This window comes from Agelaius phoeniceus, chromosome 14 (genome assembly GCF_051311805.1).
Source record: "Agelaius phoeniceus isolate bAgePho1 chromosome 14, bAgePho1.hap1, whole genome shotgun sequence".
NCBI classification, from domain to species: Eukaryota; Metazoa; Chordata; class Aves; order Passeriformes; family Icteridae; genus Agelaius; species Agelaius phoeniceus.
This window is the reverse complement of record NC_135278.1, coordinates 11149274-11170794: the sequence shown is the minus strand read 5'-3', so window position 1 is coordinate 11170794 and position 21521 is coordinate 11149274. Positions and strand designations below refer to the sequence as shown.

Sequence of the window (21521 nt, the reverse complement as noted above, 5' to 3'; positions counted from 1 at the left end):
TTAAAGCGACATTTTAATGTTCAGGACCACCTTAGTCTTAGCCATGAGAATAATTAGATTATTTTTGGCTACAGCTACCAAAGAAAATAGCCTAAGGTTTCTGTCTGATTTGGAAAATTCAAGTCTCAAAAAAATTATGGTTTAACAGATTTAAATCACAACAATCTGTAATTCTGCGGGGACAAGAGGTGAGAGCAAGGAGAGCGCTGGGATGAGCATTTGGAGAAGCTGGTGTGACATGAAAGGGCTGCTGGAGGCGCTGAGGGAGGAGAGGCGAGGCCGGCACGGAGCCGGGAGCGCTGGGAAGTGAGGCACTCAACGGACGGACAAACGGAAGGAGCTGAGGAGTGGGGCCGAGGAAACTGAGGGGGTTGTGGCGGCTGAGTGGAATGAGAAGCGGGGCAGTGGGGCCCGAAGGGGCTGCGGGGGCTGAGGGGAACGCGGAGCGGTGTTGAGAGGCCGCCGCGCTGAGGGGCCGCGGGCTGAGGCGCCGCTCTGCACTCCCTCCCGCTGCCGCCACGCGCCGCCCTCCGCCGGCGGGAGCCCGCCCGCCGTGCCCCCACCGGCCCGGCAGGGGGCGCTGCTCCATCCCAGGCGCTGAGCCTGCCGGGAGCCGCCATCTTCTGATGACAGCGCTGCCGAGAGCGGCTCCGGTGCCGGGGACCGGACCAGACAGGATGGGATGCGTTCGGTGAGTGCCGCGGCAGCGGCGGGACCGGGGCGGCGGCGGTGGGACCCGGAGGCGGGCCGGCCTCCCTGGCTGCCCGCGATGGGGGCTTTCTCTACTTCGGGCGGTTCGGCGGGGCTCTCCGCGTGGAGCGGGGGGCTCGGTCCCTCGGTTCTGCTCTCACGGCGGTGCCGGGGATGCCGAGGGCCGGTGCGGCCGCCGCTGCCCCCGGGCGCTGCCGGCGCGGGCGGGAGGTCCCGGCCGGTGAAGCGTTGCCATGGGGACGGGCGCGCCGCCGCCCGCCGGAGCGGCCGGGCCGGGCCGGGCCGGGGCTGCCCCGGCGGAGCCCAGACCCCGTCCCGAGCCTGCCCCGGCTCGAACCTTCAGTGCTGCTCTTGGCAAAAGTGGATGAAAAATGTTCTATGCTAATAAGCGCTTCTGTGGTCTCTGTGGTTCTTTTGACATATTTGAATATTATCTCTCCTTCCCCACTCTTTTATTATTTTAATTTTTATTCGGCAGATCACTTTCTAGAACTGCTTCTTGTAATAAAAATGCAGTTTTGTTCTATTACAGCAGTTATAAAGAATTCTAGAGGGACAAGTTCATTCAAAGTAATTTTTTTTCAGTGGTAATTTAAGTTCAAGCAGTTCTCTTTTGCACAATGTCTTTGATTATATGCTTATATATTTCTCTTTAACAGTAAGTGTATTTCTGCTTCTGTAGTACTTGTCTGATGCTTCTGTCTTCCTGCTGAAAGCCCTATAAATGGGTGTAAGTATGCATTTTGGTTTGGGTAATTTTTGCACTGTTTTTAATCTGTACCTACTGCAACATGCAGACGTGTTTGCAGCACTACTTTCATTATCCCTTTACTGCTACATTCTTAAATTGCAATTTTAATGCAAATACTTCATGTAGCTAACTGGGAGAATTTAGTTTCCTAAATGAACATCTAGAAACTACAAGATCTTACAGTAGACCAATTTTGAAGGAAAAGCAACCAACTGCAGGAAAAAACCTCTTTTACTTTTTTGTCAAATGCCTTTTTTTAATCTAATACCTGGACAAAGAGCAGTAGGATACAGATTTACGTAATTACTCATTGAAGTAAATCACTCATGTAACAGAGAACAGTGAAGTATTGTCTCTAAGAAAGCAAGTTTTTGTGTGATGAATTGGCTGGTTAAGCTTTTATCTGGATATTTTTAATTTTTTTAATTGCTTCCTTTTGCTATCTACTTGACTGGTTTGCAGTTTTCTTTGAGGTCCTTTAAAGAATCCCAAGTACTTCCTGTTATGAAAAGCTTGGCACCTACAGCAAGGGCCAAGAAGGGCAAAGGAATAAGTTAATGATTGTTCTGCATCTCCTCTGACCTTGCCCTTTGCAGTCAGCAGCAAAAATAAAAGAATGCTGATGAGGATGGTTGGTGTGGGTTTTTTTGACTGCTCCCACTGATATGAAACAGACTTGCATTTGTTATCAGAAAAGTAAGGAAATGTGTGTTCATATCTCAGTTTTAGAAGTATGAAAATGGATTTCATTTCTGCCAGTGTGTACCTGTGATAGGACTTCTCTCTGTTGCTGTCCTCCCAAGATAGGTGCTACAGCTGCAGGGAGCTGAAGAGTTCCAGAAATCCAGTTTATAATCAAACACAGAATTTCCTAGGAGAGAGAAGTCTGGATCATGGGATTTAACTGTCTGCTTTACATTTTTTCTCCTTTTTGCTGCCCTCTAGTTTTTAATTACAGGATTTTGTTTTGTTCTTTGGATGTTAAGGAGTATCCCCAATTTATGTCCCTTACTAGTTTTGGTAAAACATCTAACAACATTTCAGAGTTTCCCTGACCTCAGACTCTTTCAGCTTTAGATTGTTTTAATTTGGATTACTTGTCCAAGGGACAGAATTTTAAAATGGTTTTTTTGGGCATAGCTTTGAAGTTGTGGCTTCACAAACAATGCTGAAGGTTATGTGAAAGAGGTTTCTAACCTCTTTTTTTTTTTCTACCAACAGGAATGTAAATATTGGACTTTGTTCTAAAGATTGGTGGAAAAGAGCAATGAAATCAGTATCTGCTTTGATTAGTCCATTAATATACTTGGTCTGATTGGATACTAATTCCTTAGGGAAAACTGTTGTGAGTACCTTTTGTATTGTTTTGCTTAACAGTGTCCAGTCCTTTGCTGCTTTTATTTTTCATAGCATGGGGTCTTTTTTACAGAGTTCTAATCCAAGATATTCTGAGCATGATGATTTAAAGTCAAGCTCAAGAAACCACAAGATTTTTAAACATGAAAAATATAGCTGTGCGTGAAGCCTGAAAGGCTGTTAAGATGAAGAAGGCATGCTGCAAAGCTTGAACTGAGTGTCACTGCTATCGTATCAAATGGAAAATGAAGCTGCACGTGTCTTGCAGATTATTGCCCTTCCCTTTCATGATTTGAAGAGTTTCTTATTAAATAAAAAGGCAAGCAGAGTATTTTCAACAGGAACAACTTTCATATTTTGTTTTGGGTAAAATATTAGAATTAGTTCCCCAGAATGTGTTCCTTAGAAGTCAAAGTTAAAAGTAAAATATAATGGATAAAAGTAAAATATAATGGATAATCCAAGAGAGATTTCCAAGTTTACAAGACGATGAGGGCTGTGTGTGTATAAATACAGTTTATATATGGATGTATGTATATGTATATATGGAGATTCTTCCTATTCTAATAGCGCAGCATTCCTGCTGTGACCCCAGAAGGTATCGGGGTGCTGTTCTCCCCCAGTGCTAGTGAGTATCGGGGTGCTGTTCTCTCTCAGTACAGCTGAGTATCAGGGTGCTGTTGTCCCCCAGTGCTAGTGAGTATCAGGGTGCTGTTGTCCCCCAGTGCTAGTGAGTATCGGGGTGCTGTTGTCCCCCAGTGCTAGTGAGTATCTGGGTGCTGTTCTCCCCCAGTGCTAGTGAATATCAGGGTGCTGTTGTCCCCCAGTGCTAGTGAGTATCGGGGTGCTGTTCTCCCCCAGAGCAGCTCCGTGTCTGAGCCATGAGCGCAGCGCGGCTGCTGCGGGTGGCGGCTCGGGCGGGGCAGGGAGCGCCCTCGCCAGAGGCTGAGGCCGGAGGTGCCTGCCCGGTGCTTCTCCAGCTTTGCCTTAGAATCCAGGAGATTCAGCAGTTCTGCTGTGGCATGAATCATGTTGCTGTTTCTTATCATAATATCTCCCTGATGAAAAACGCCCTCTTTTTCCATGGTTTTCTTCAACTAGAAGTTTGAATTATTTGTGAAACAAGGATGTAGCACTAAAAGCCGTAGCTCAGCTCATCAGGAAAGGTGCATCTCAGGGCACTGCAGATTCTAATAGGCATTTTTTACTGATGGTTGTTCTTTTTAATAACCCCTGTTGACTCAGTGGGGTTTTTTTTGTTTCTTAGCCACAAGAGCAGTATCTTACTTGGGCTAGAGCATGCCAGTTTTTCCTATAGAAGCTGGTATTTACTCCTTCCCTCTCATACATACAGCTAAAGTTCTGATGACATTTAACTTGGAAGTTCTCCAAAAGGATTTTCTTTCTCCGCCCTTAGCAGCCATGAAGTCATCTTTTTTGTTTATTTCTCTATTCCATACCCGTAGGACTTCTTCATGAAGAAAATCACAGTGTGTAAATAGCTCTCAGAATAGTATGTTCCTGTTGGCCTGGTTATGTACATTTTGAAGACAGGGAGAGCATGAAAGTCTTTGTGACTTAAGTCAAAAATTAGGAGGATATAATAGCCTACTAGAACCTTGAGCAGCTGACTGATTTCCTGTGATGACAAACCCTGATGGGAGGCTAAGCAGGACCTGTTGGAAGAACAGACAAATAAAGCTGAGCTGATAGGGTTATGTAAGCTTTGGCATTGAGTCAGGAGGCATTCTGTAGATACACACCCTCTTTCTAAAATAAATCAAAAATATCTAAACAGAACTTTTTTTTAAATGGCTCTTGATAATTATATAAATACCCTGAAATTTTTAAACTGTTTAAATATATCATGTTTGTGGTAATTTTAATCTTTATAAGTAGGTGTTCAGTTAGCAGCATGCACCTTCCTTGATCTAATTGCAGCTGAGCAAGCAGAAATTGAAGTTCATTGAAGTGACATATGCATAATCTGTGTGTCAGCTGGTACAGTATGTTCTGTTTGATATTTACTCGGTGCACTACTCACATTTCAAAATTCAGCCAACAGTAAATACTAGCATGTACCCTTTGGTCAGGAACATGAGGCTGTGCAAGGAGATTTCTGACTTGGAGGTTGCTGCCGTGCTAGTCATGTAAATGAATTAAAAATAACTCCTTGTAATGCCAGTCTAGTTTGGGGTTAGGATGGAAATAATCACATCTAGTGAAATATACTTAAAAGGGAAAAGTGAGTTTTGTACATTTCCTTTGAAGCTTTTCAAATCTAGGTAATATGATCATGTTGTATTTTTTGCATAAAATCAATACCTCTTAATATTTTTAAAGCTGAATTAAACATGTTTGTTTTGCAGATCCACAATGTACAATTTTGCATTTTGAATAAGTTAACATTTTTGCTATATATTTTTGTCTGTACTTTTTCTTCTGAAACATAATCAGTAGGCTATATAGATTGCTAATTCAGGTTGAAAGTGTCTTGTGGCAAATAGCCTTCAGATGTGTAAAATCAGGATTAAGCTTGGCTTAGCTTCTGGAAGCCCTTCAGGCTAAAATTGACTTGTTTACTCAAGTATAAAAATATATATAATGCTTCAATAATAGTTGAAATATCTAGCTTTTATAAGTGAAGATGATCTTTAACATTTCTGGAGCTTCTACCTTTAATTCACATGTGGTTGATTAAGACCTATGCAAAATGGCTTCATTAACTTCAGTATGCATGGAGTATACTCTGACCTCAGGTTGGCTACTGGTATATATTGTAAAGTCTTGTGTGCCCATCTTAGGTGGCAGGTTTTTGTGAGTTTATGTTTCTTAGCTGTAAACTATTAAAAAAATTACCCTCACTCATTTTTCTGCTACAGTTAATATCTGTCTGAGTGCTGTTATGGTGCCAGATATTGTTCTAGATCATTATTCCAACTAACTGGAGTTATGCAGCTGCTAAAAAACATGTGCAGAAGTAGTTTTCCTAAGCTAGCTGTAATTTTACACTTTGAGTTGTTGCTTTTAAAGGTTGTTTGAAATAAAAATAATTGAACATGATACTTTATTTAAGGTAGTACTAATGTTGTATATAAAACAGTAGTTACACAGGTAAGGAATTTGCCTCAATGCTTGATAAAGATGTTTCTCATAGATAAAACTACAGTGAAATGTAAACCAGCCATGTTTCAAGGGCTGTTGAAGGGAAGGCTTCATGGTGTGGCTGGAGCATTGTCAAACCTTGCCTCTCCCTGGGAGGGACTGGCCCTGCTTCTGTCATTGCAGGAGTTAGATGAGGCTTTTAGAATGATACTTGAACCTTTCTGCTCCAAGTGATCATGATTAAATTATGTGGTTGATATAATTTGAAAAAGCAGCTAGTTCATATTAAAGAATTGATCTGTTGTGATTGTACCTTCTGTGTCAGTACTTATTGCTCTCTTGGTACATGCTTTTCATACTGTTTTGATTGTGAGGACTGACTCCAGAGAATCCAAATGTGGCAAATATTTTCATTATCACCATGGGGAGGGCATAATTTCTTTTTTATTCACCATGTTAACAGAAGGATTTTTGAAGTATTCATGGCATTGTAGAAAAAACTAACGTACATAAAATAAAAAACCAAAATGTAAAAAAATTAAGTAGGAAGATTTTTTTTCACTGTTTCAGAACTCGTTTCTATATACATACAATAGAAATAGAGGTATACTGCTATTCATACAGCAAAAACCGTATACATTTGTTTTGGTTTTTTCAATGGACAGTTTGAGAAGGAGTCTTTGAAGGATGTGAGGTAGGTTTTGTTTGTGTTCTTGTAGAAAGTCTTTCAGGCACATAGATAAGGAAATTACTGTGCAGCTCACTGGTTTTGAGTAATACCAATTCTTTCATGAATGCAGTGTAGTAGTGATAGATGCTTAAGGTCACTTGAGATCTTTACAGGAACAGTTCTAGAGGCTTTAAAGTAAGGTTTTATAAGGAAATAAACATTAACAATAAACATAAAAGCTTTTAAGATTTTATTTTAAAAAAACAATTGTTTTCAATAGATGTATGTATATAAAAACACATGTTTTATGGCACCTTTCATATTACTAAATATAATTCCTGGTTTGGGTTTCTTTACCCTTCAAAGTCGAAACAAGCATATAGGTCAGATTTGTAGGTCAGTCAGTGCAATTTATTCAGATGCTATTTTTGAATTTGCTAAAACAGAAAGCCACAGTATAATTTGTAGTGTTATTACATTAGTCATGAACTGACAGACAGAAGGAACTGAGGCTGGTGCTCAGTTGTGGATCCATGATTATATGAAGCAGCCATGCCAGGTGTCTGATGTCACGTTTTCTTCACCTGCTCATAGCCTAATTATCTTTGTCATCTTGGCAGAGGATGCAGCAATCCTGCAATACATAGGCATTTTAATTTCCTCCTCCCCTTTTTGAAACCTAAAAAAGGTTTTGTAGAAGCTAAATGTGGTGTTATAGAAGTAATCATTGTGACATCTGCATGGACGTTCCAGAACGTATAATCAGTATTAATGCAGGTTTGGAGGAAGCTGTATTTTTGTGTGCTGGCCTACCTTATACAGACTGGAAATAGATATATTTCAGGTATTTCAGGATTCTTACAGAAAATAGAGAAGAACCCTTGTTCAGTTAAGTACATACTCTGTTCTTCCTTACATGCCTTTCTTTTGCTAATTGCTGAACTATTAGTGCTTTGTTCTATGAAGTTTATTTGGGCAGTCTCATAATTTAATTTACCACTTTAAGATGTGTATCAGCAATAGCCAAGACTTTTTAAGTTAATAGTATCACTGCACTTGTCAGGACAAGAGATGAATGTTTACTGTGCTTTGACTTCATCCATGTTGGGATGAAGGTGATGACTCGGTCAATTTGTGGTTCTTGCACAAGACCTGCTGTAGCCAAGTTGCTTTGTTTCATCCTCAGCAAAGATGGGGCTTGTCCAAGTGCTCTGAGCAGCCTTCTGGCACAAAAGGGACATGAGGCAGAACTGGTAGTTGGTACTCACCCTGGAAAAGTATAGGCAGGGTTAGGAATGTGTGACAAGTGCTAAGAAGAATGACATTCCTTCAGGGAGGGAAGGGAGGAAAAGCTGGGGTGATGGCAGAGGCCCAGGAGTTTCTCTAGAGGGTGTAGGCAGCGTGTGGAAAAGTGGAAGCAGAATGCTGGACATGAGCACTGGTGCTGGGTAGCCCCAACACACTGATCTTTACAGCAATGCCCAGCACTTTGGTCAGTGAAATATCTGATAGTTAATTTCACAAGATACTTTGCTAAAATATAAATTGAGGTGTGTCTTTGCAATATAAGAAAAGTAAAAAAGCTTTTTTCTTTTTGATTACTGTTTCACCAGTGTCTGCCCACCTGTAATGGGCAGGGATGTGATGGCCTTCATATGAGGTTAATATATAGTTGTGTTTGAGAATTGAGCTCTAAAATCTTGCAACTATGGTCTAGCTCAGATCAGTATTTTAAATTTAGTAACTTTGTATTTCAGGTTCAGAAGCCTTTTGGCATGATTTTGGCCAGAACTTTTATTAGTATTTTGTTGATTTCATTCTTGCAATCTTTCTTAAGAAATAGAACATACTTTTGAAGCTATAAACCTGTGTGTTCTCCAGGTAAATGTTTAAAGGCCTCTAAGACATCTTGATCTTTCTGCTTTTCTTTACAAACTTTTTGTTATTTTGGTTTTAATACCTTGGTGTTTGCCTCTGTGTGGCAGGTAATGCAGGCAAGGGTGAAATGGGGGAGAAGAGGAGGAGTTGTTATTTTAATACATAAAGGATGGTAATTGATTGTAGCCATTTTCCAGGGTTGTATATGGGTATGATCCATCCTCCTGTCTGGGAAATTCAAACATCTATTCTTTGTTTAGGAGCCCTGCAGGGGAGCCCTGCCTGTGAAGAGATGATGTGTAATGTCCCCCAGAGCTCGGGAGCCTCTGCGGACACCAACGGGGCCCAGGAATGGGCACAGGAACGGGAGCGACGGGGAACTTTTGTGGGATTTCCACAGCACTGTCCGGTTTCTGTGCTGGCTCTAGCCCAAGCTGGCTTTGTTTATACTGGAGAAGGTGACAAAGTGAAGTGCTTCAGTTGCCATACAACTGTTGAAGGATGGGTGCCTGGGGATTCTCCAGCTGAGAGACACAAACAGCTTGCCCCCAACTGCAAGTTTATTACTGAATCTGCTTTTCTGGAAAGTGACATGGATCCTGTTACCCAGAACTACCAGAATAGAACTGAAAATGGTACCAGCAATTCAGCCCTCCCGTGTGCTCTGGATGACTCTGATGTGGAGGCAGATTACCTTTTGAGAACTAGGCAGGTTGTGGATATGTCAGATAGTTTGTATCCTAAAAATCCTGCTATGTGCAGTGAAGAAACAAGATTAAAGTCTTTTCACAACTGGCCCCTCAATGGCCAGCTGACACCACAGGAATTAGCTAATGCTGGATTTTATTATACAGGTGTTGGTGACCAAGTGGCATGTTTTTGTTGTGGTGGAAAATTGAAGAACTGGGAACCTGGTGACAGGGCTTGGTCAGAACACAGGAGGCATTTTCCCAAATGCCTTTTTGTCCTGGGCCGGGATGTAGGAAATGTTTCAAGTGAATCTATTTCTATTTCTTCTGACCTTGGTATAAGTGGTCTGAACAATGCACAGCACCCAAGGAATCCCTCTATGGCAAAATATGGAAAACGTTTACAAACATTTTTATCTTGGATATATCCTGTTGACAAGGAGCAACTTGCAGAAGCTGGGTTCTATAGCACAGGTAAGCCAGACCTTGAAATGACTAATACCTTTTACAAAGAAATTGTATGTGAGGAAGTGTCTTGTTATGGAAAAAACCCCAGTTTTAAAAATTTTTATATGGAACAATGTGGGAAATAGGTTTGTAAAGAAGAAATAGCTGGCTTTTGATTGTGATAGCATGAATTATAACATCTGTATTGTCTCACCCTTCTCATGAGACTGAAAATGGAATAAAAGTTTTTAAAATGCCTCTCAGTTGCCCCATCTGTGGGTCAGAAAAGGGCATTGTCCAACAAAACAATTTGCCAGAATCTCTTTACTCTTTTATCTACTTTTTACAGTTCTTATGTAAAATTGCATACATTGTATCAAGTGTGTTTACTAGCAAAGTGTGGACTCGATCATATATTTATTAGCAGTAAAACAACCAAGTATGGTTTTTTGCCTGTTAAAACCTTTATAATATGTCTTTCACAATGACAATTATTTGAGTTAATAATTTTTAAGAAACAAAGTGCTGTCCTCCAGACCTTGGGTGTAAGGAATGGGCCTGTGGTCTGTACAAAAGCCTGTGAACAAGACAATCCAGAATCCAGGTGGTTGTGCCATTTTAGTTAACAGGAGTTTGCATTATCATGGCATGTGGACACCCAAACCCAGCAAATAGCACTAGTGCCTACTTTATGAAGACAGTGGTACCAGTAGAAGAGCTTTTACTCTTTGACATGTAGTGTTTGATTTGGATAAGACACCCTCTCTGTGCATTGGTTTCTAAATTAGATGGAATTGCCCAGTACCGTTAAAGCCCTTTGAAATTCCACACTGAGAGATACTGTACAAGGGCAAAGTGTTGCTCTGACTCAGTCACAAGGAAAAGGGGATTAGCTGGGGTAATTTCTTGCTCTCATCCTACTTGACCTCTCTCTTAGTAGGTCTCAGAACTTTGTGGTATGATTCTGTTTATTTTACTTGTGGCCATAAATAAAATCTTTGCTATATTCCTGTGTAGGTTATAAATGGGCAATATTTGTACCCACTGGAACTATTTTATTGATTTCTCCTTGGGTTCATGAAAGTACCAAAAGATCTGTATGGTGGAGTTGCACTAACTGGCTACCAGCTTATCAGACTGATGGCTCTTCAGGTGACTTCTGTGAAAACTGTTCCCTGTGGCCTGAGAAGAATTTAACTCTCTGTGGAAACACTATCCATACCTCCTCTCATTCATATAATAAATAATAATAAATTATTTATTATAAAGTGAAAATAATCTAGATTATTTTCAGCTTTTGTTTTTTTATAATTACTTACTAAAATAAAATTCAGGAAATTTGCTTCTCTTATTTTGTGTTTCTTTAAGCTCAGTTCTCCCCTGAACATTTGTTTCACATCATGTGTGTTGTCCTCATTCAATAAAAACAATATTTAAGCAGTTTCTGGGGCAGTCTTGGATCACAGTAGGCACAGTGCTAGAACAGAGAAGATGCAGTTCTCCTCAGCTGGTTTTGCTATTGCTGGTTAGGGCCTGTTGATCTTAATGGGAAATAGAGGACCACAAAAAGCCATGTAAACATCTCTCATTCTTTGTGGCAGACATCTTCAGACCTTGTTTGCCATTGGATTGAACTCCATGATAACAGATTATTTTCAGCTTTTGTTTTTTTATCTGTATAATTACTTACTAAAATAAAATTCAGGAAATTTGCTTCTCTTACTTTGTGTTTCTGTAAGCTCAGTTCTCCCCTGAACATTTGTTTCAACTCATGTGTGTTGTCCTCTGTTAAAATGGAGTTATTTTCAATTGAAATTGTAAATCAGTAAAAGAAATACTTCTTTTCTTAACGTAACATTGTAGTTGAAAACTTGGTATTATGCCTGCACAACGTATGCAACTTTATTTTTGTGTGTTTCCTCAGGTAATGGTGATCATGTTGTGTGTTTCCATTGTGGTGGAGGATTGCAAGAATGGAAGGAAAATGAAGACCCTTGGGATCAACATGCCAAATGGTTTCCTGGGTAAGGTGTCCCCTGTGTGTGTCTGAGTCTTATTTACAGTATATTGCACTTTAATGACAGAGCACACTAATAAAGGCTTGAGAAGGTTGATTATGGTTTAATACTGTTTAGATTTACGCAAATAATTTTGTCTTATTTGTAGCAGTATTAAAGGGAAGATATGTGTCTGGATTTAACTGATGTTTGCTTTGTCAGCAAGAATTGTGTGGTTTTGTCAATATGTATCTGAGGGGTTTTGCTTGTTATCAAAGTGCTACATTGTAATGGTTATTTTAATAGCTTTGTATATGTAAAAGTTTGTAACTTATACAAGATACAAAATGACTAAACATCTGCCACAGAGCAAACAAACCTGAAGCAGTGGGTTAGTGGCATGGAATATAGAATATAGTTCTCTCTAATTTGAAAGGATTAAAGATTTCAGACAGTAGTAATAGTAGTAGTAGTAATAGTAGTAGTAGCAGCAGCAGAAGTAGTTTTTAGAAAGACTGCCAATATTGTCTAAAATCTGTTTTGAGGTTTTGCACATCAGCCTCAGTGGCAGGGTTCAGTCTGACAGCAGCTCTCTGTTCCTGAAGGTGAAGTAACTGCTGGAGCTGGAGAACTCTTGTCAAGGAGTTACGGCATTCCCTAAATCTTCTGCTAGGGAAGAGCTCTGCCCAGTGGCTAAGGCTGGCTGGAAAATAATGAAAAAAAGCATGGAAGGCACCTGTTTCACCAGTGACTGCTTGCTTGGATTGTGAAAGACTAAAAGAAGCAGCTTTTTCACATCATGTTTGTTTTTCATTTGAGTGAGCCTTTACGTTTAGAAATCCGTCATGAGCTGTCACGGCCAACAACTCTTAAGCTTTCTTTTTCACCAAAAATGTGGGAAAGATGAGTATTGCTTAAGTGTTTAAGTGTTCTTAGAAATATTACAGTGACATCACAGAGGTTGACTAAACATTTAGAGATTTTAAAAGCAGGCAATCTGTATGATGTAGGAAATTTGTCAAAGCTTCCATAGTTATGTAACAAATTTTTGTTGCTAATGCAGCTCTATTAAATCTAAATATTCTTATTTTTAGGTGCAGATTTGTGAGGAATGAAAAGGGGATAGAATTTATAAATAACGTTCACTTAAAAGATGGATGTAGGGATTCAACAGTAAGTTTCTTGCTTATTAATAGTTTTGTTAAAATAGAAAAAATAAACATGATTTTTATATGAAGTTACCTTTTAATTACATGCCTATCATTTAATCCACCTGCTGCCACTTTGATTGGCAGGAAGTGAAAGAATGGCAGTGTGTTTTGGCTCTGTCAATCAGAGTGTAGCCATCTCCCAGTTCTCCCTAGCCTGGGTTATGGATCACAGCCAGGGCACCTTGGGAACGTTGGATATTGGATACTGAACAGGTGCCATTTGTTTTATAGCCTGGGAGCCTAAGGTTAATGATGAATAATAGCAGATACATTTTCTTTTCTTGTTGGTAGAACATTGTTAAACTTGTGTACAGTCACTAAAATGTAAAACTGATAATGTTTTAGAATTCTTTTGTAGACGAAGAATTGTGTACATATGGTTATTGCAGAGATGGGTTAAAATTATAACAAAATACTGATCATGTTGTTCAGAGCAGATGAAATAGTTTTAGTCACTAAAATAACTTGAGATCAAATAGCTATTTTTTAGTTTTGTAACTGTATGTATTTCCTTCTACTTTCTCCAGAATTGTAATTTTGTTTCTTTATATTTCACTTTTAGACTGAAGCTGCTGAAAGGACAATAATTCCTAAAGGTATCTGTTTAAAACAAATGGCTTCCCCCTGTTTTGGAATATCCATATTTGAATGTATAGTGACAGGAATGCTTAATTTTAAGTCTTAGAGCACACACTTAATGAGTGTGCATCAAGTATGGAATTAGTAGTGCTGTGGGATAAATACTAAATACTGACCAGAAACAGCCCTTCTTCAAGGGCAGGAAGAGTTGGTCTGTCCAGTGGCAAGGACCAGGAAGCTGAGCAAGCTGAAGTAGTTTATTATGTCTTCCAGAATTACACATTCCTGCAATGCTTTTCACAAATACCAAGCAATAAAAAGACAAAACAGTCAAAAGGGTAGGAGGAGGCCAGTCAAGCAGCTTTATCCCAGGGAATGGGAGCTATTGATAGTAAGAGTGGCTACACAAAACCTGCTTAGAAATCTCTCCCATACTGCTCATTTATGAGAGTTAAAACAAAGGAACCTTTTTTTAAAAAAAAAAGTTTTTGTTTTTAAAAATTAAAAATTCAAAAGTTTTGCTATTTGAACAATGTTGATAAGTAAAAGGAAGGGGAAGGCCCAACAAGTGGTTTCTCAAATTGATGTTGTGTCTTGCCATGGATAGACCTGCTTGCTTGTTGCTGGTGCTGTGTTTTGGTTTTATAAATTCAAATTATTTATTGGTTTCTCTCAACACATGTATGAGGATTTTTTCCTTCTCTGAACTGATTTAAAATTGATGTAATGTGACTTATCCATTGTGCCTTTTTGGATGAGTGTCATTAACATTCAGCTACAAAATTTGTGATGGTAGTTATATAAGACATGTTATTTATTTTGAAGTAGTTGATTTTAATAGCAAATTTAGGAGGATTTCTATAATATAAATAGATGAGGGGAGACTGGGAAAGCTAGGATAGGAAAAAACCTCAAATCTGCTGTCTTTACAATTAGCAAAATTCTCAAATTGGAAATATGGTTCCTTTGATTACATATTTGTTTGCAAATATGTGTCTTAGAGTACTGTAGTCAATGCTGTCAGATAATCAGATTCATCGTTCTTAAAGCGTTTTTGTTTTGTTTTTAATTTCTTGTTTTAGATGGTCTCTTACAGAATCCTTTGGTACAAAGTGCCATAGCCATGGGTTTCAGTTTGTCTGAGATTAGGAACACCATGGAAAAGAGATTGCAGATGACTGGAGAAAGTCACACATCTGTTGAGGATCTGGTAGCAGACTTAAGTGCTCAAAAAGAAAATACAAGGGATGAAGAACCAAATGAAATCCCAGTTGAGCAAGATGAGCTTATTCAGTTACAAAACCTCTGTGTGTACTTTCATATCAGTTCTTTAGTCTGTGAAATATTTTTTAATGTTATCTGTTTATTCTACCCTCTGATCCCAGTCTTACCTATGATAAATTTACAGTATTGTAAATTAAATTTAGAGACATTTGGTTTGGGACATTAAAAAAAAAAAACCAACAAAACCTGAACAAACGGAGTGTTGAAATATTTGAGTGTAGCAGCATTTATAAATATCATCTCTAAAATAAGTAGTATTGGTATCTCACAGGTGTGTAACAGTGACAGACTAGTGTGCTTCTGGTAAAGGTTGTGTGTGCTAAAAAAAGCCAAAGTTGTTGTGACAATAATATTTAAAAATAAAAGCAAGAATATAGTTATAAGATGAACTATAGATGTGGCAAAGTGAAATAGACCCAGGGACAGGCTGCTGTATTTGGTGTATTCAATGTGAAAAGGTCACAGAGGGGGAGCATTTATTTACAGTATATCATTTTGCTTGGGGTAGAAGTATTTTTGTTCTTGGCCAATAAGAACAAGTGTGCATCTAAATGGTGTTTCTATTCAGTTATTTATGTTCCACCTTTGCTGGGACATGCAAGTCATGCTCAGAAAGCCCTTGTGGTGCACTCTCCAGATAGACCAAATGCAGGAGTTCTGATTCAGGAGACCTGTAATTTAAGACAAGCCTATGGGTTAATTCATAGGGAGGGCAAGGACCATCTGGTTGGCATGATAAGCTGAGATCTTACCAACCCACTCTTTTTAATAAGATTTTTAACAGGGCATTATGGGGGAAGAGGAGCTTGCAGTGCAACTGGACCTTATTACCTTATTTTGGTGGTTGGCTGTGCAGAGCTTCCCCCAAGTGGCAGGGGAAGGTGTCTGAATTTTGTATTTTCAAATGGGGCATATTGGAATAATCAAGAGCTCATGTACAGTGCCAGATTGACTCTTTCTGTGTTACAGATTTTAAGCTTTTTGAAGTATGGGCATTTTGAAAATGGGGACAGGGAAGGAAGTCAAATCCTCATTTTCTCATTGGGAAAACTCAGAAAAAGAAATAAAATCCAAATGACTTAACCAGTAGCAATGAGCCTTTCTTTCACCTTCTGCTCAAATTTTGGGGAAATTTTGTCAGAGAGAGGTCTGTGAAAAGAATGGTTCCTGATTGAAATATGCATATCCTAAATTCTATAGGTATTTCAAGCTCTTACCAATACAGATAGATGTGCTCCCTGCTTGCATTGGCCTGGGAGATGTAATGGGATAAAAGGGGAAATAAAAAAAGAGGATTCCATGTTGCAGCTAGGATTCCTGTCTTGTAGTTCTTCTTGGTTCTTTTTAAGGGTGTGACCTGTAAATCATATGATCAACACCTTGTCCTTGTGTGTAAAGAGAACAAAAAAAAAAAAAAAAAAAGATTCAATGGTAGTAAGTATGTTAACTTGTTTTTATGTGTCTATTTTCCTTAGACCTCAGTACTGAAGAGAAGTTAAGACGTTTGCAGGAAGAAAAGCTCTGTAAAATCTGTATGGATAAGGATGTATCTGTTGTCTTCATTCCCTGTGGTCACCTAGTTGCCTGTAAGGAATGTGCTCAATTGCTTAATGAATGCCCTCTGTGTCGTAAAGATATTATGAAAATACAGGAAATTTTTCTGTATTCGTGAAATACACAGCACTATGGATGCAAATGTTTCCTGTTTTATTACTTTAAAAACGTGTAACATAATGGAAAAAAATGCAGTTAATTCCAGACTGTAACCATATGGCAGGACTTAGATTTTCTGCTGTCAAACTACACATTTTAACACTTTACAACTTATTTTCCTTAAGTGAATTTTTTGTATGTAAAAATCAATATGTATAAAAGGCAAATATGTATATTTTGTAATTTCAGTTCATAGACCTGATATGGGAAAGCCCAAGTAATGTAAACCTTTATTTATGTGATCATTGCTTTGCTTCACTTTGGTAGGACTCTGTATGACTGAAGTTTGTGCAAATAGAATTTGTACAAAGAGCCTGTCCCTATATAAAATTTGTAAATAAGTTAATTAAAAATATAATTGTATACCTGTATATTATACCTGAGATTTTAGCTTCTTAAAAATATTATGCAGGATTGAAAATAGTCTTTTTTTTCCTGTAACTTTGGTTGTAACATAATTCAGACAATACACATAAACCTGCTGCTGTAACTTTATGGTTACTTCTGCTACATTTTAGGTTTGTCTGTTTCAATTTAATTCCCATCTCCCTATTCTATTTTTCTGGTTCAGATGTATAAATTGTCTTCAGTCAGCTGGTTTTAGACGTCTGTTTTTCACAAAGTTCCATCTTTATATAAAATGTACATTAATTTTATTGATTAAAAGGAAACACAAGAAATTAAGGAGATTTTATGTACCCTGTGCCCTTTGCGAGAGGAGGCTCATTTTAAATTTGCCCTTTACACAAAAAGATGTTTAGTTTGACATTTTTCTTGTTTGGTTTTTTTGTAACACAGTGTCATCCTAACTGATTTATCTGCTAATACTTTGCTTCATAACTTATATTTTCGTAGAAGAAGATTAAACTTTATCTCCTAGAAAATGCTTTTTTAAAATTCCCTAGCAGTATTAGAAATCTTTCATTTTTGTTCATGTCAGTTTGCAGCACTTAAATTTAAAAGTTAAGAACTATTCTAATGAGAGCCACCTTAAAGTATTTAAATTATTTCTTGCTGGACTGATCCTCCATTTCTGATTTTGAAAGTATCACAGCTTTGTATTTAAGTACAGCTGTTTTATGATCACTGCTTGATTATGTCACTTCCTTATTTTGTGGAACTATTGATACATTCTGTGTATATATTTTTGAGTTCTACACACTAAGGTTTAGAATATAGAATATACAGAACATAGTTTTTCATATTATTAAAGTTTTAAATACACAGAAATATATTATCTACTTTTTCTATTTTTCAAATCTCTGCTGCTTAATGGTATGAATATTTAAAATAAAGTGCAACCCAGATGTTCCTTGATCAGTGTATTTGAGTCTCACATTAAAAAAAACCAGAAGGCTGCTTTCTGTTGTTTTTTGTTTTGTAATTAAACTTATTAATTTAACCTGAGTGTTATTAAGGATAATGAATATATTTTAATCTGAGAGAAAATAAAATCTATTGTTTGTATAGATTACAGTTTGTTAATTATGAATCTAACATTAATTTTGCTATTTTTTATGGTTGAATTTGGTCTTGGGAATAGATGATGACTAGAAATTCATGAAGAATTCAGTTTTATTTTGCCTTTCTGTGCCTTTGTGAGGAGTTTAACGTTTCAGATAATTCATGCATACAGGGATTTTTTGGGACAGCTATGGACTGGCAATCCTGACAGCCTTGTTCCTAGCTGCCATTCTTCCCTACAGGGAGGGTCTTCTGTCCATATCAAGGGAATTGGGGGTTTGTTAGCCTTGAGCTGCTGTAGCTTGCCAGAAATAGCTTGTTTGGTTAAGGCTGCACCCCTGTGCTGCTGACTTGTTGAAGCAGATGGTTGGTTACCTAAGCTTGACCTGAGTCATGTGAGAGAGGCTGGATCAGCTGCATCCAACCCACAGGCTGCAGAACCTGGCAGGGAGCTCAAAGTCCTGTCTGAGAAAGAGCTGGACCAAATTTAGCTTAAACTGTTGCAAAACTCAATCTCAGCTAGGAGGTGATTTGGGGTGTAAATGTAGTATGTAAATTGTCTGAGAAAAGCTGGGAAGTAGGTCACACACACAACCTTCTACACTGCAATGGAGAGCAAACACATTGTCCTACATTGCAGGATTGCTTCATGGTAGAGCTTGTTAACTTTTAAAAGGTTTATATTTTTAGATACATATCCCTTACTGCAACTTTTTCATTAATATTATCAAAGATACAGCTATATAGCAATTCAAATTGTAATCACTTAGGGACATTAAAGGATTAAAAGCCTTTTAGTGAGATGTCAAAATAAAAATGACGAACTCTGTAGGTTTAGGGCTTTTTTTGAAAAAACGATAATCAGAGTTCTATTCAGACTAAATGTGAAAAAATAATTAGCATAGTCATCAAATTCTGACAGCTTGAATTAGGAAGACTTTTTTTCAATTTATTCTGATTTTTAGTATCTTAAAGAAACAGAAGAAATTCCATGGCCTCTAATACTGGGGTGAGTGTTTAAAGAGACAGAAATGAAGGATGCAAATGAATGGAGTGGAAGCACAGGGGCTTTGAAAAGGAGGTTAGCACAGATGCCCTGGAAGCTGATTTTTTTGAGTTTCCTGGGAACTGTGCAATATGTTCAAGTATCCGTATTCAGTAACTTCTAGTGGCTTCTGTGTAGTATCTTTGATGTTACTTGTAGTAGCAGAACTACTTGCTACTCTGGATACATGGGAGATTTACAAGGGTTTTCAGTAAGGTCCTGGAAGTGTTGCTTAGAAAGCACGGGAAGTGCATGGCTAATTTAGAAACAGAAGGCTAAAATAAGGAAACCCAAAGAGTCGATGTTTTTGTTTTGTGTGGAGCTTTTTCTCACTGCCTTAAAATGTGGGGTCTGAAACACTCAGACTCACTCAGCTGATTGCAGCAGCTTCTGCCTCTACAGCTTGGAGCTGTCTGGACTTTTTTAAAATTTGTTTTGAGGCTCGATCTTAAACTCATAATACAATAAAAACTTCTTAAATTATTACAGCTTGGGGATTGGTTGTTGGTTCATTGGTGGGGGTTTTTTTTTGGTTTCTGTTTTTGGGGTTTTTTTTCAATTAGAGTCTTTAAATATTCACTTAACATTGTCTGGTTAGTTTAGTTTTGACCACAGTTCTTCAGTGGAATTTTTTGTTAGCTGTATGTGCAGTCTGAAGCTACAGGACAAATAGTTTGTTAAAGTTTAAGTACTGTTGTTAATCAGCATGGGTTTTAAGGTTACCTTTTCTATTTGTTTTTATTGTAATTAACAGAAATGTAAATACAATGGGTGGTTGGAATTGAATTATCACTGGGTGGAGGTTAATGCAGGCACTTGAATATGGTGTTGATGTGAAACCAAGCTGAAGTGGTGTTCTCTAGGATGGAGCATTGCCAGGGGCAGTGACCTTTGCTGCTGTGCTCTTCAGGAGCTGCTTGGAAGAGAATCTGCCTTACAAGGTGTGCAAGTGATGTGTGAAGGTCAGCTCTTCACAGAGCAAAGGAGGAGCTGGAGGTTTTCTGGCTTTTGCAGTGTTTTCCTGCAGCAGTGGGGACCTGAACAGTGAGTTTTTACATGATGCTCTTTGTTACCCTCTGTGTTGTGCACGACTGACTCCTGTCAGCAAGGCCAGGTGCCAGAGAAGGCTGGAGAGGCGCTTCCAGTGCAGCCTCTGAGCCTTCTCCTATTGGTCTTGTGCAGAGCAGCTGGATTGGCCTTGTGGCTCGTGAAGGATGCTGGTCCCCTTCTCCTTAGGGTCAGTCTACCCACATGCACTTTAATTCCTCATGAACTGAGGTATGAGTGAATACTCTCCCTCCTACCAGTTTTTTGTGTGGTTTATATGCATTAAGTTTTACTGAGTAGCTTGAAAACTTGATCAAGGAAATCTTTCCTCCCCCCTGCTCCTGCCATGACTTCACACTGATTCAGGTTGTTGAAATTACCTTCTCATCTTGGCAAATGCCACTGTGTCATGTCACTGTGTCATGTCACTTCAAGAGCTCTACTGATGCTGCTGTACAGCAATTAATGTGCTGTAATTATAATGTGGCTTTCTGTGAGAAGGCAAAATGGCTTGTGATGATAAACAATCTGTGTTGAAATTCAGATTATATCTTCAATTTTTTCTTAACCATGAATTCCTGTTAAGCAATAGTGACAACATTACAGTAAATCTGTAATGAAAATCTGTATTAAGTGTTAACTCAGAGAACATGACTCTGTACTAACTTCCAAAGAAACTTGCTTTTTCCTAGAACAGGAAAGAAGATGGGATATATTAATTTATGAATGATTTGGATAAACAAAACCCCAAGAAAAATCTGGGACAAAATGGTATTAATTATATTGTGAGTATATAATATTTAAAGCTGATCAAAAACTATTTGGTTGCCTTTAGATAATTACTAATTTACAGTTTTATAGCCTGGATAGTTATTGTGTTAGCTGAGATAAATTTCTTGATAAGTAATAAATGCTGGAAATGTATTGGAGAGATACTGGAATTAGTTTTTCTCTCAGATTGAAAAATGGTGCTTTTTCAAAAAATGAAAAACACATTTACAGAGTCCCACTGTGAAAATGTCTAGAAGAATCATTACAATAATTGCTGAACAGCCAGGTCTACTGTAAGTGCATATGGTCACCTTCAAATTTTGGAGAGTGAATTATTATAACCTTCAAAGATTACCAAGACAGCATTTAAATCTATTCATGTTAGGTCTTTTTGATTTTATATTGTTAGATCTTGCTGTAAAACTCTTGACACAATTTCTCTTATGTAACTTAATTTTGCAGTGTATGATGAGAATCATCACTTAAGCCAAATAGTTAATCTTGTGAATACAAGCTTTTCCAAAGAGGGTGTCAAGCACAAGCATCTCTTCCTTTTAACTCTTGTGTTACAGAGAGAAGCTTCTGAGTCCAGGACTGGCTTTACCTCCCTGTCCTGCATATCTGACCCGTGTGAGGTTACTGGAGTCAGTATGGGAGCTCTGTCTGCAGGGGACAAGCACCAGAAAAGTCATTCTTGCTTCAAATGGGTGTTTTGCAAAACAGATGTACCAGAAATAACAATTGGACATCTGCAGCACAATTTAGGACTTTTATAACTTTGTCAACAGTTGCTTTCCTAAAGG

The 21521-nt window shown here is 38.4% G+C and overlaps 1 protein-coding gene across 6 annotated transcripts; it reads left to right on the top strand.

Annotated features, from left to right (window-relative positions):
- The first annotated feature begins 541 nt into the window (after positions 1-541).
- Positions 542-17863, top strand: XIAP (X-linked inhibitor of apoptosis). 6 transcript variants are annotated; one of them, XM_054641180.2, is made up of 9 exons: positions 559-691; positions 1371-1441; positions 2684-2807; positions 8732-9634; positions 11532-11631; positions 12699-12777; positions 13378-13411; positions 14477-14701; positions 16154-17863. In XM_054641180.2, exons 4-9 carry the CDS (start codon positions 8764-8766, stop codon positions 16348-16350), a joined length of 1506 nt encoding a protein of 501 aa, XP_054497155.2. In that variant the 5' UTR covers positions 559-691; positions 1371-1441; positions 2684-2807; positions 8732-8763; the 3' UTR covers positions 16351-17863. The 6 variants fall into 6 exon arrangements, with proteins under 6 accessions (XP_054497156.2, XP_077042176.1, XP_054497155.2 ...); XM_054641182.2 differs by lacking the exon at positions 2684-2807; XM_054641183.2 differs by lacking the exon at positions 1371-1441 and having other exon boundaries at positions 561-691.
- The last annotated feature ends 3658 nt before the right edge of the window (positions 17864-21521 follow it).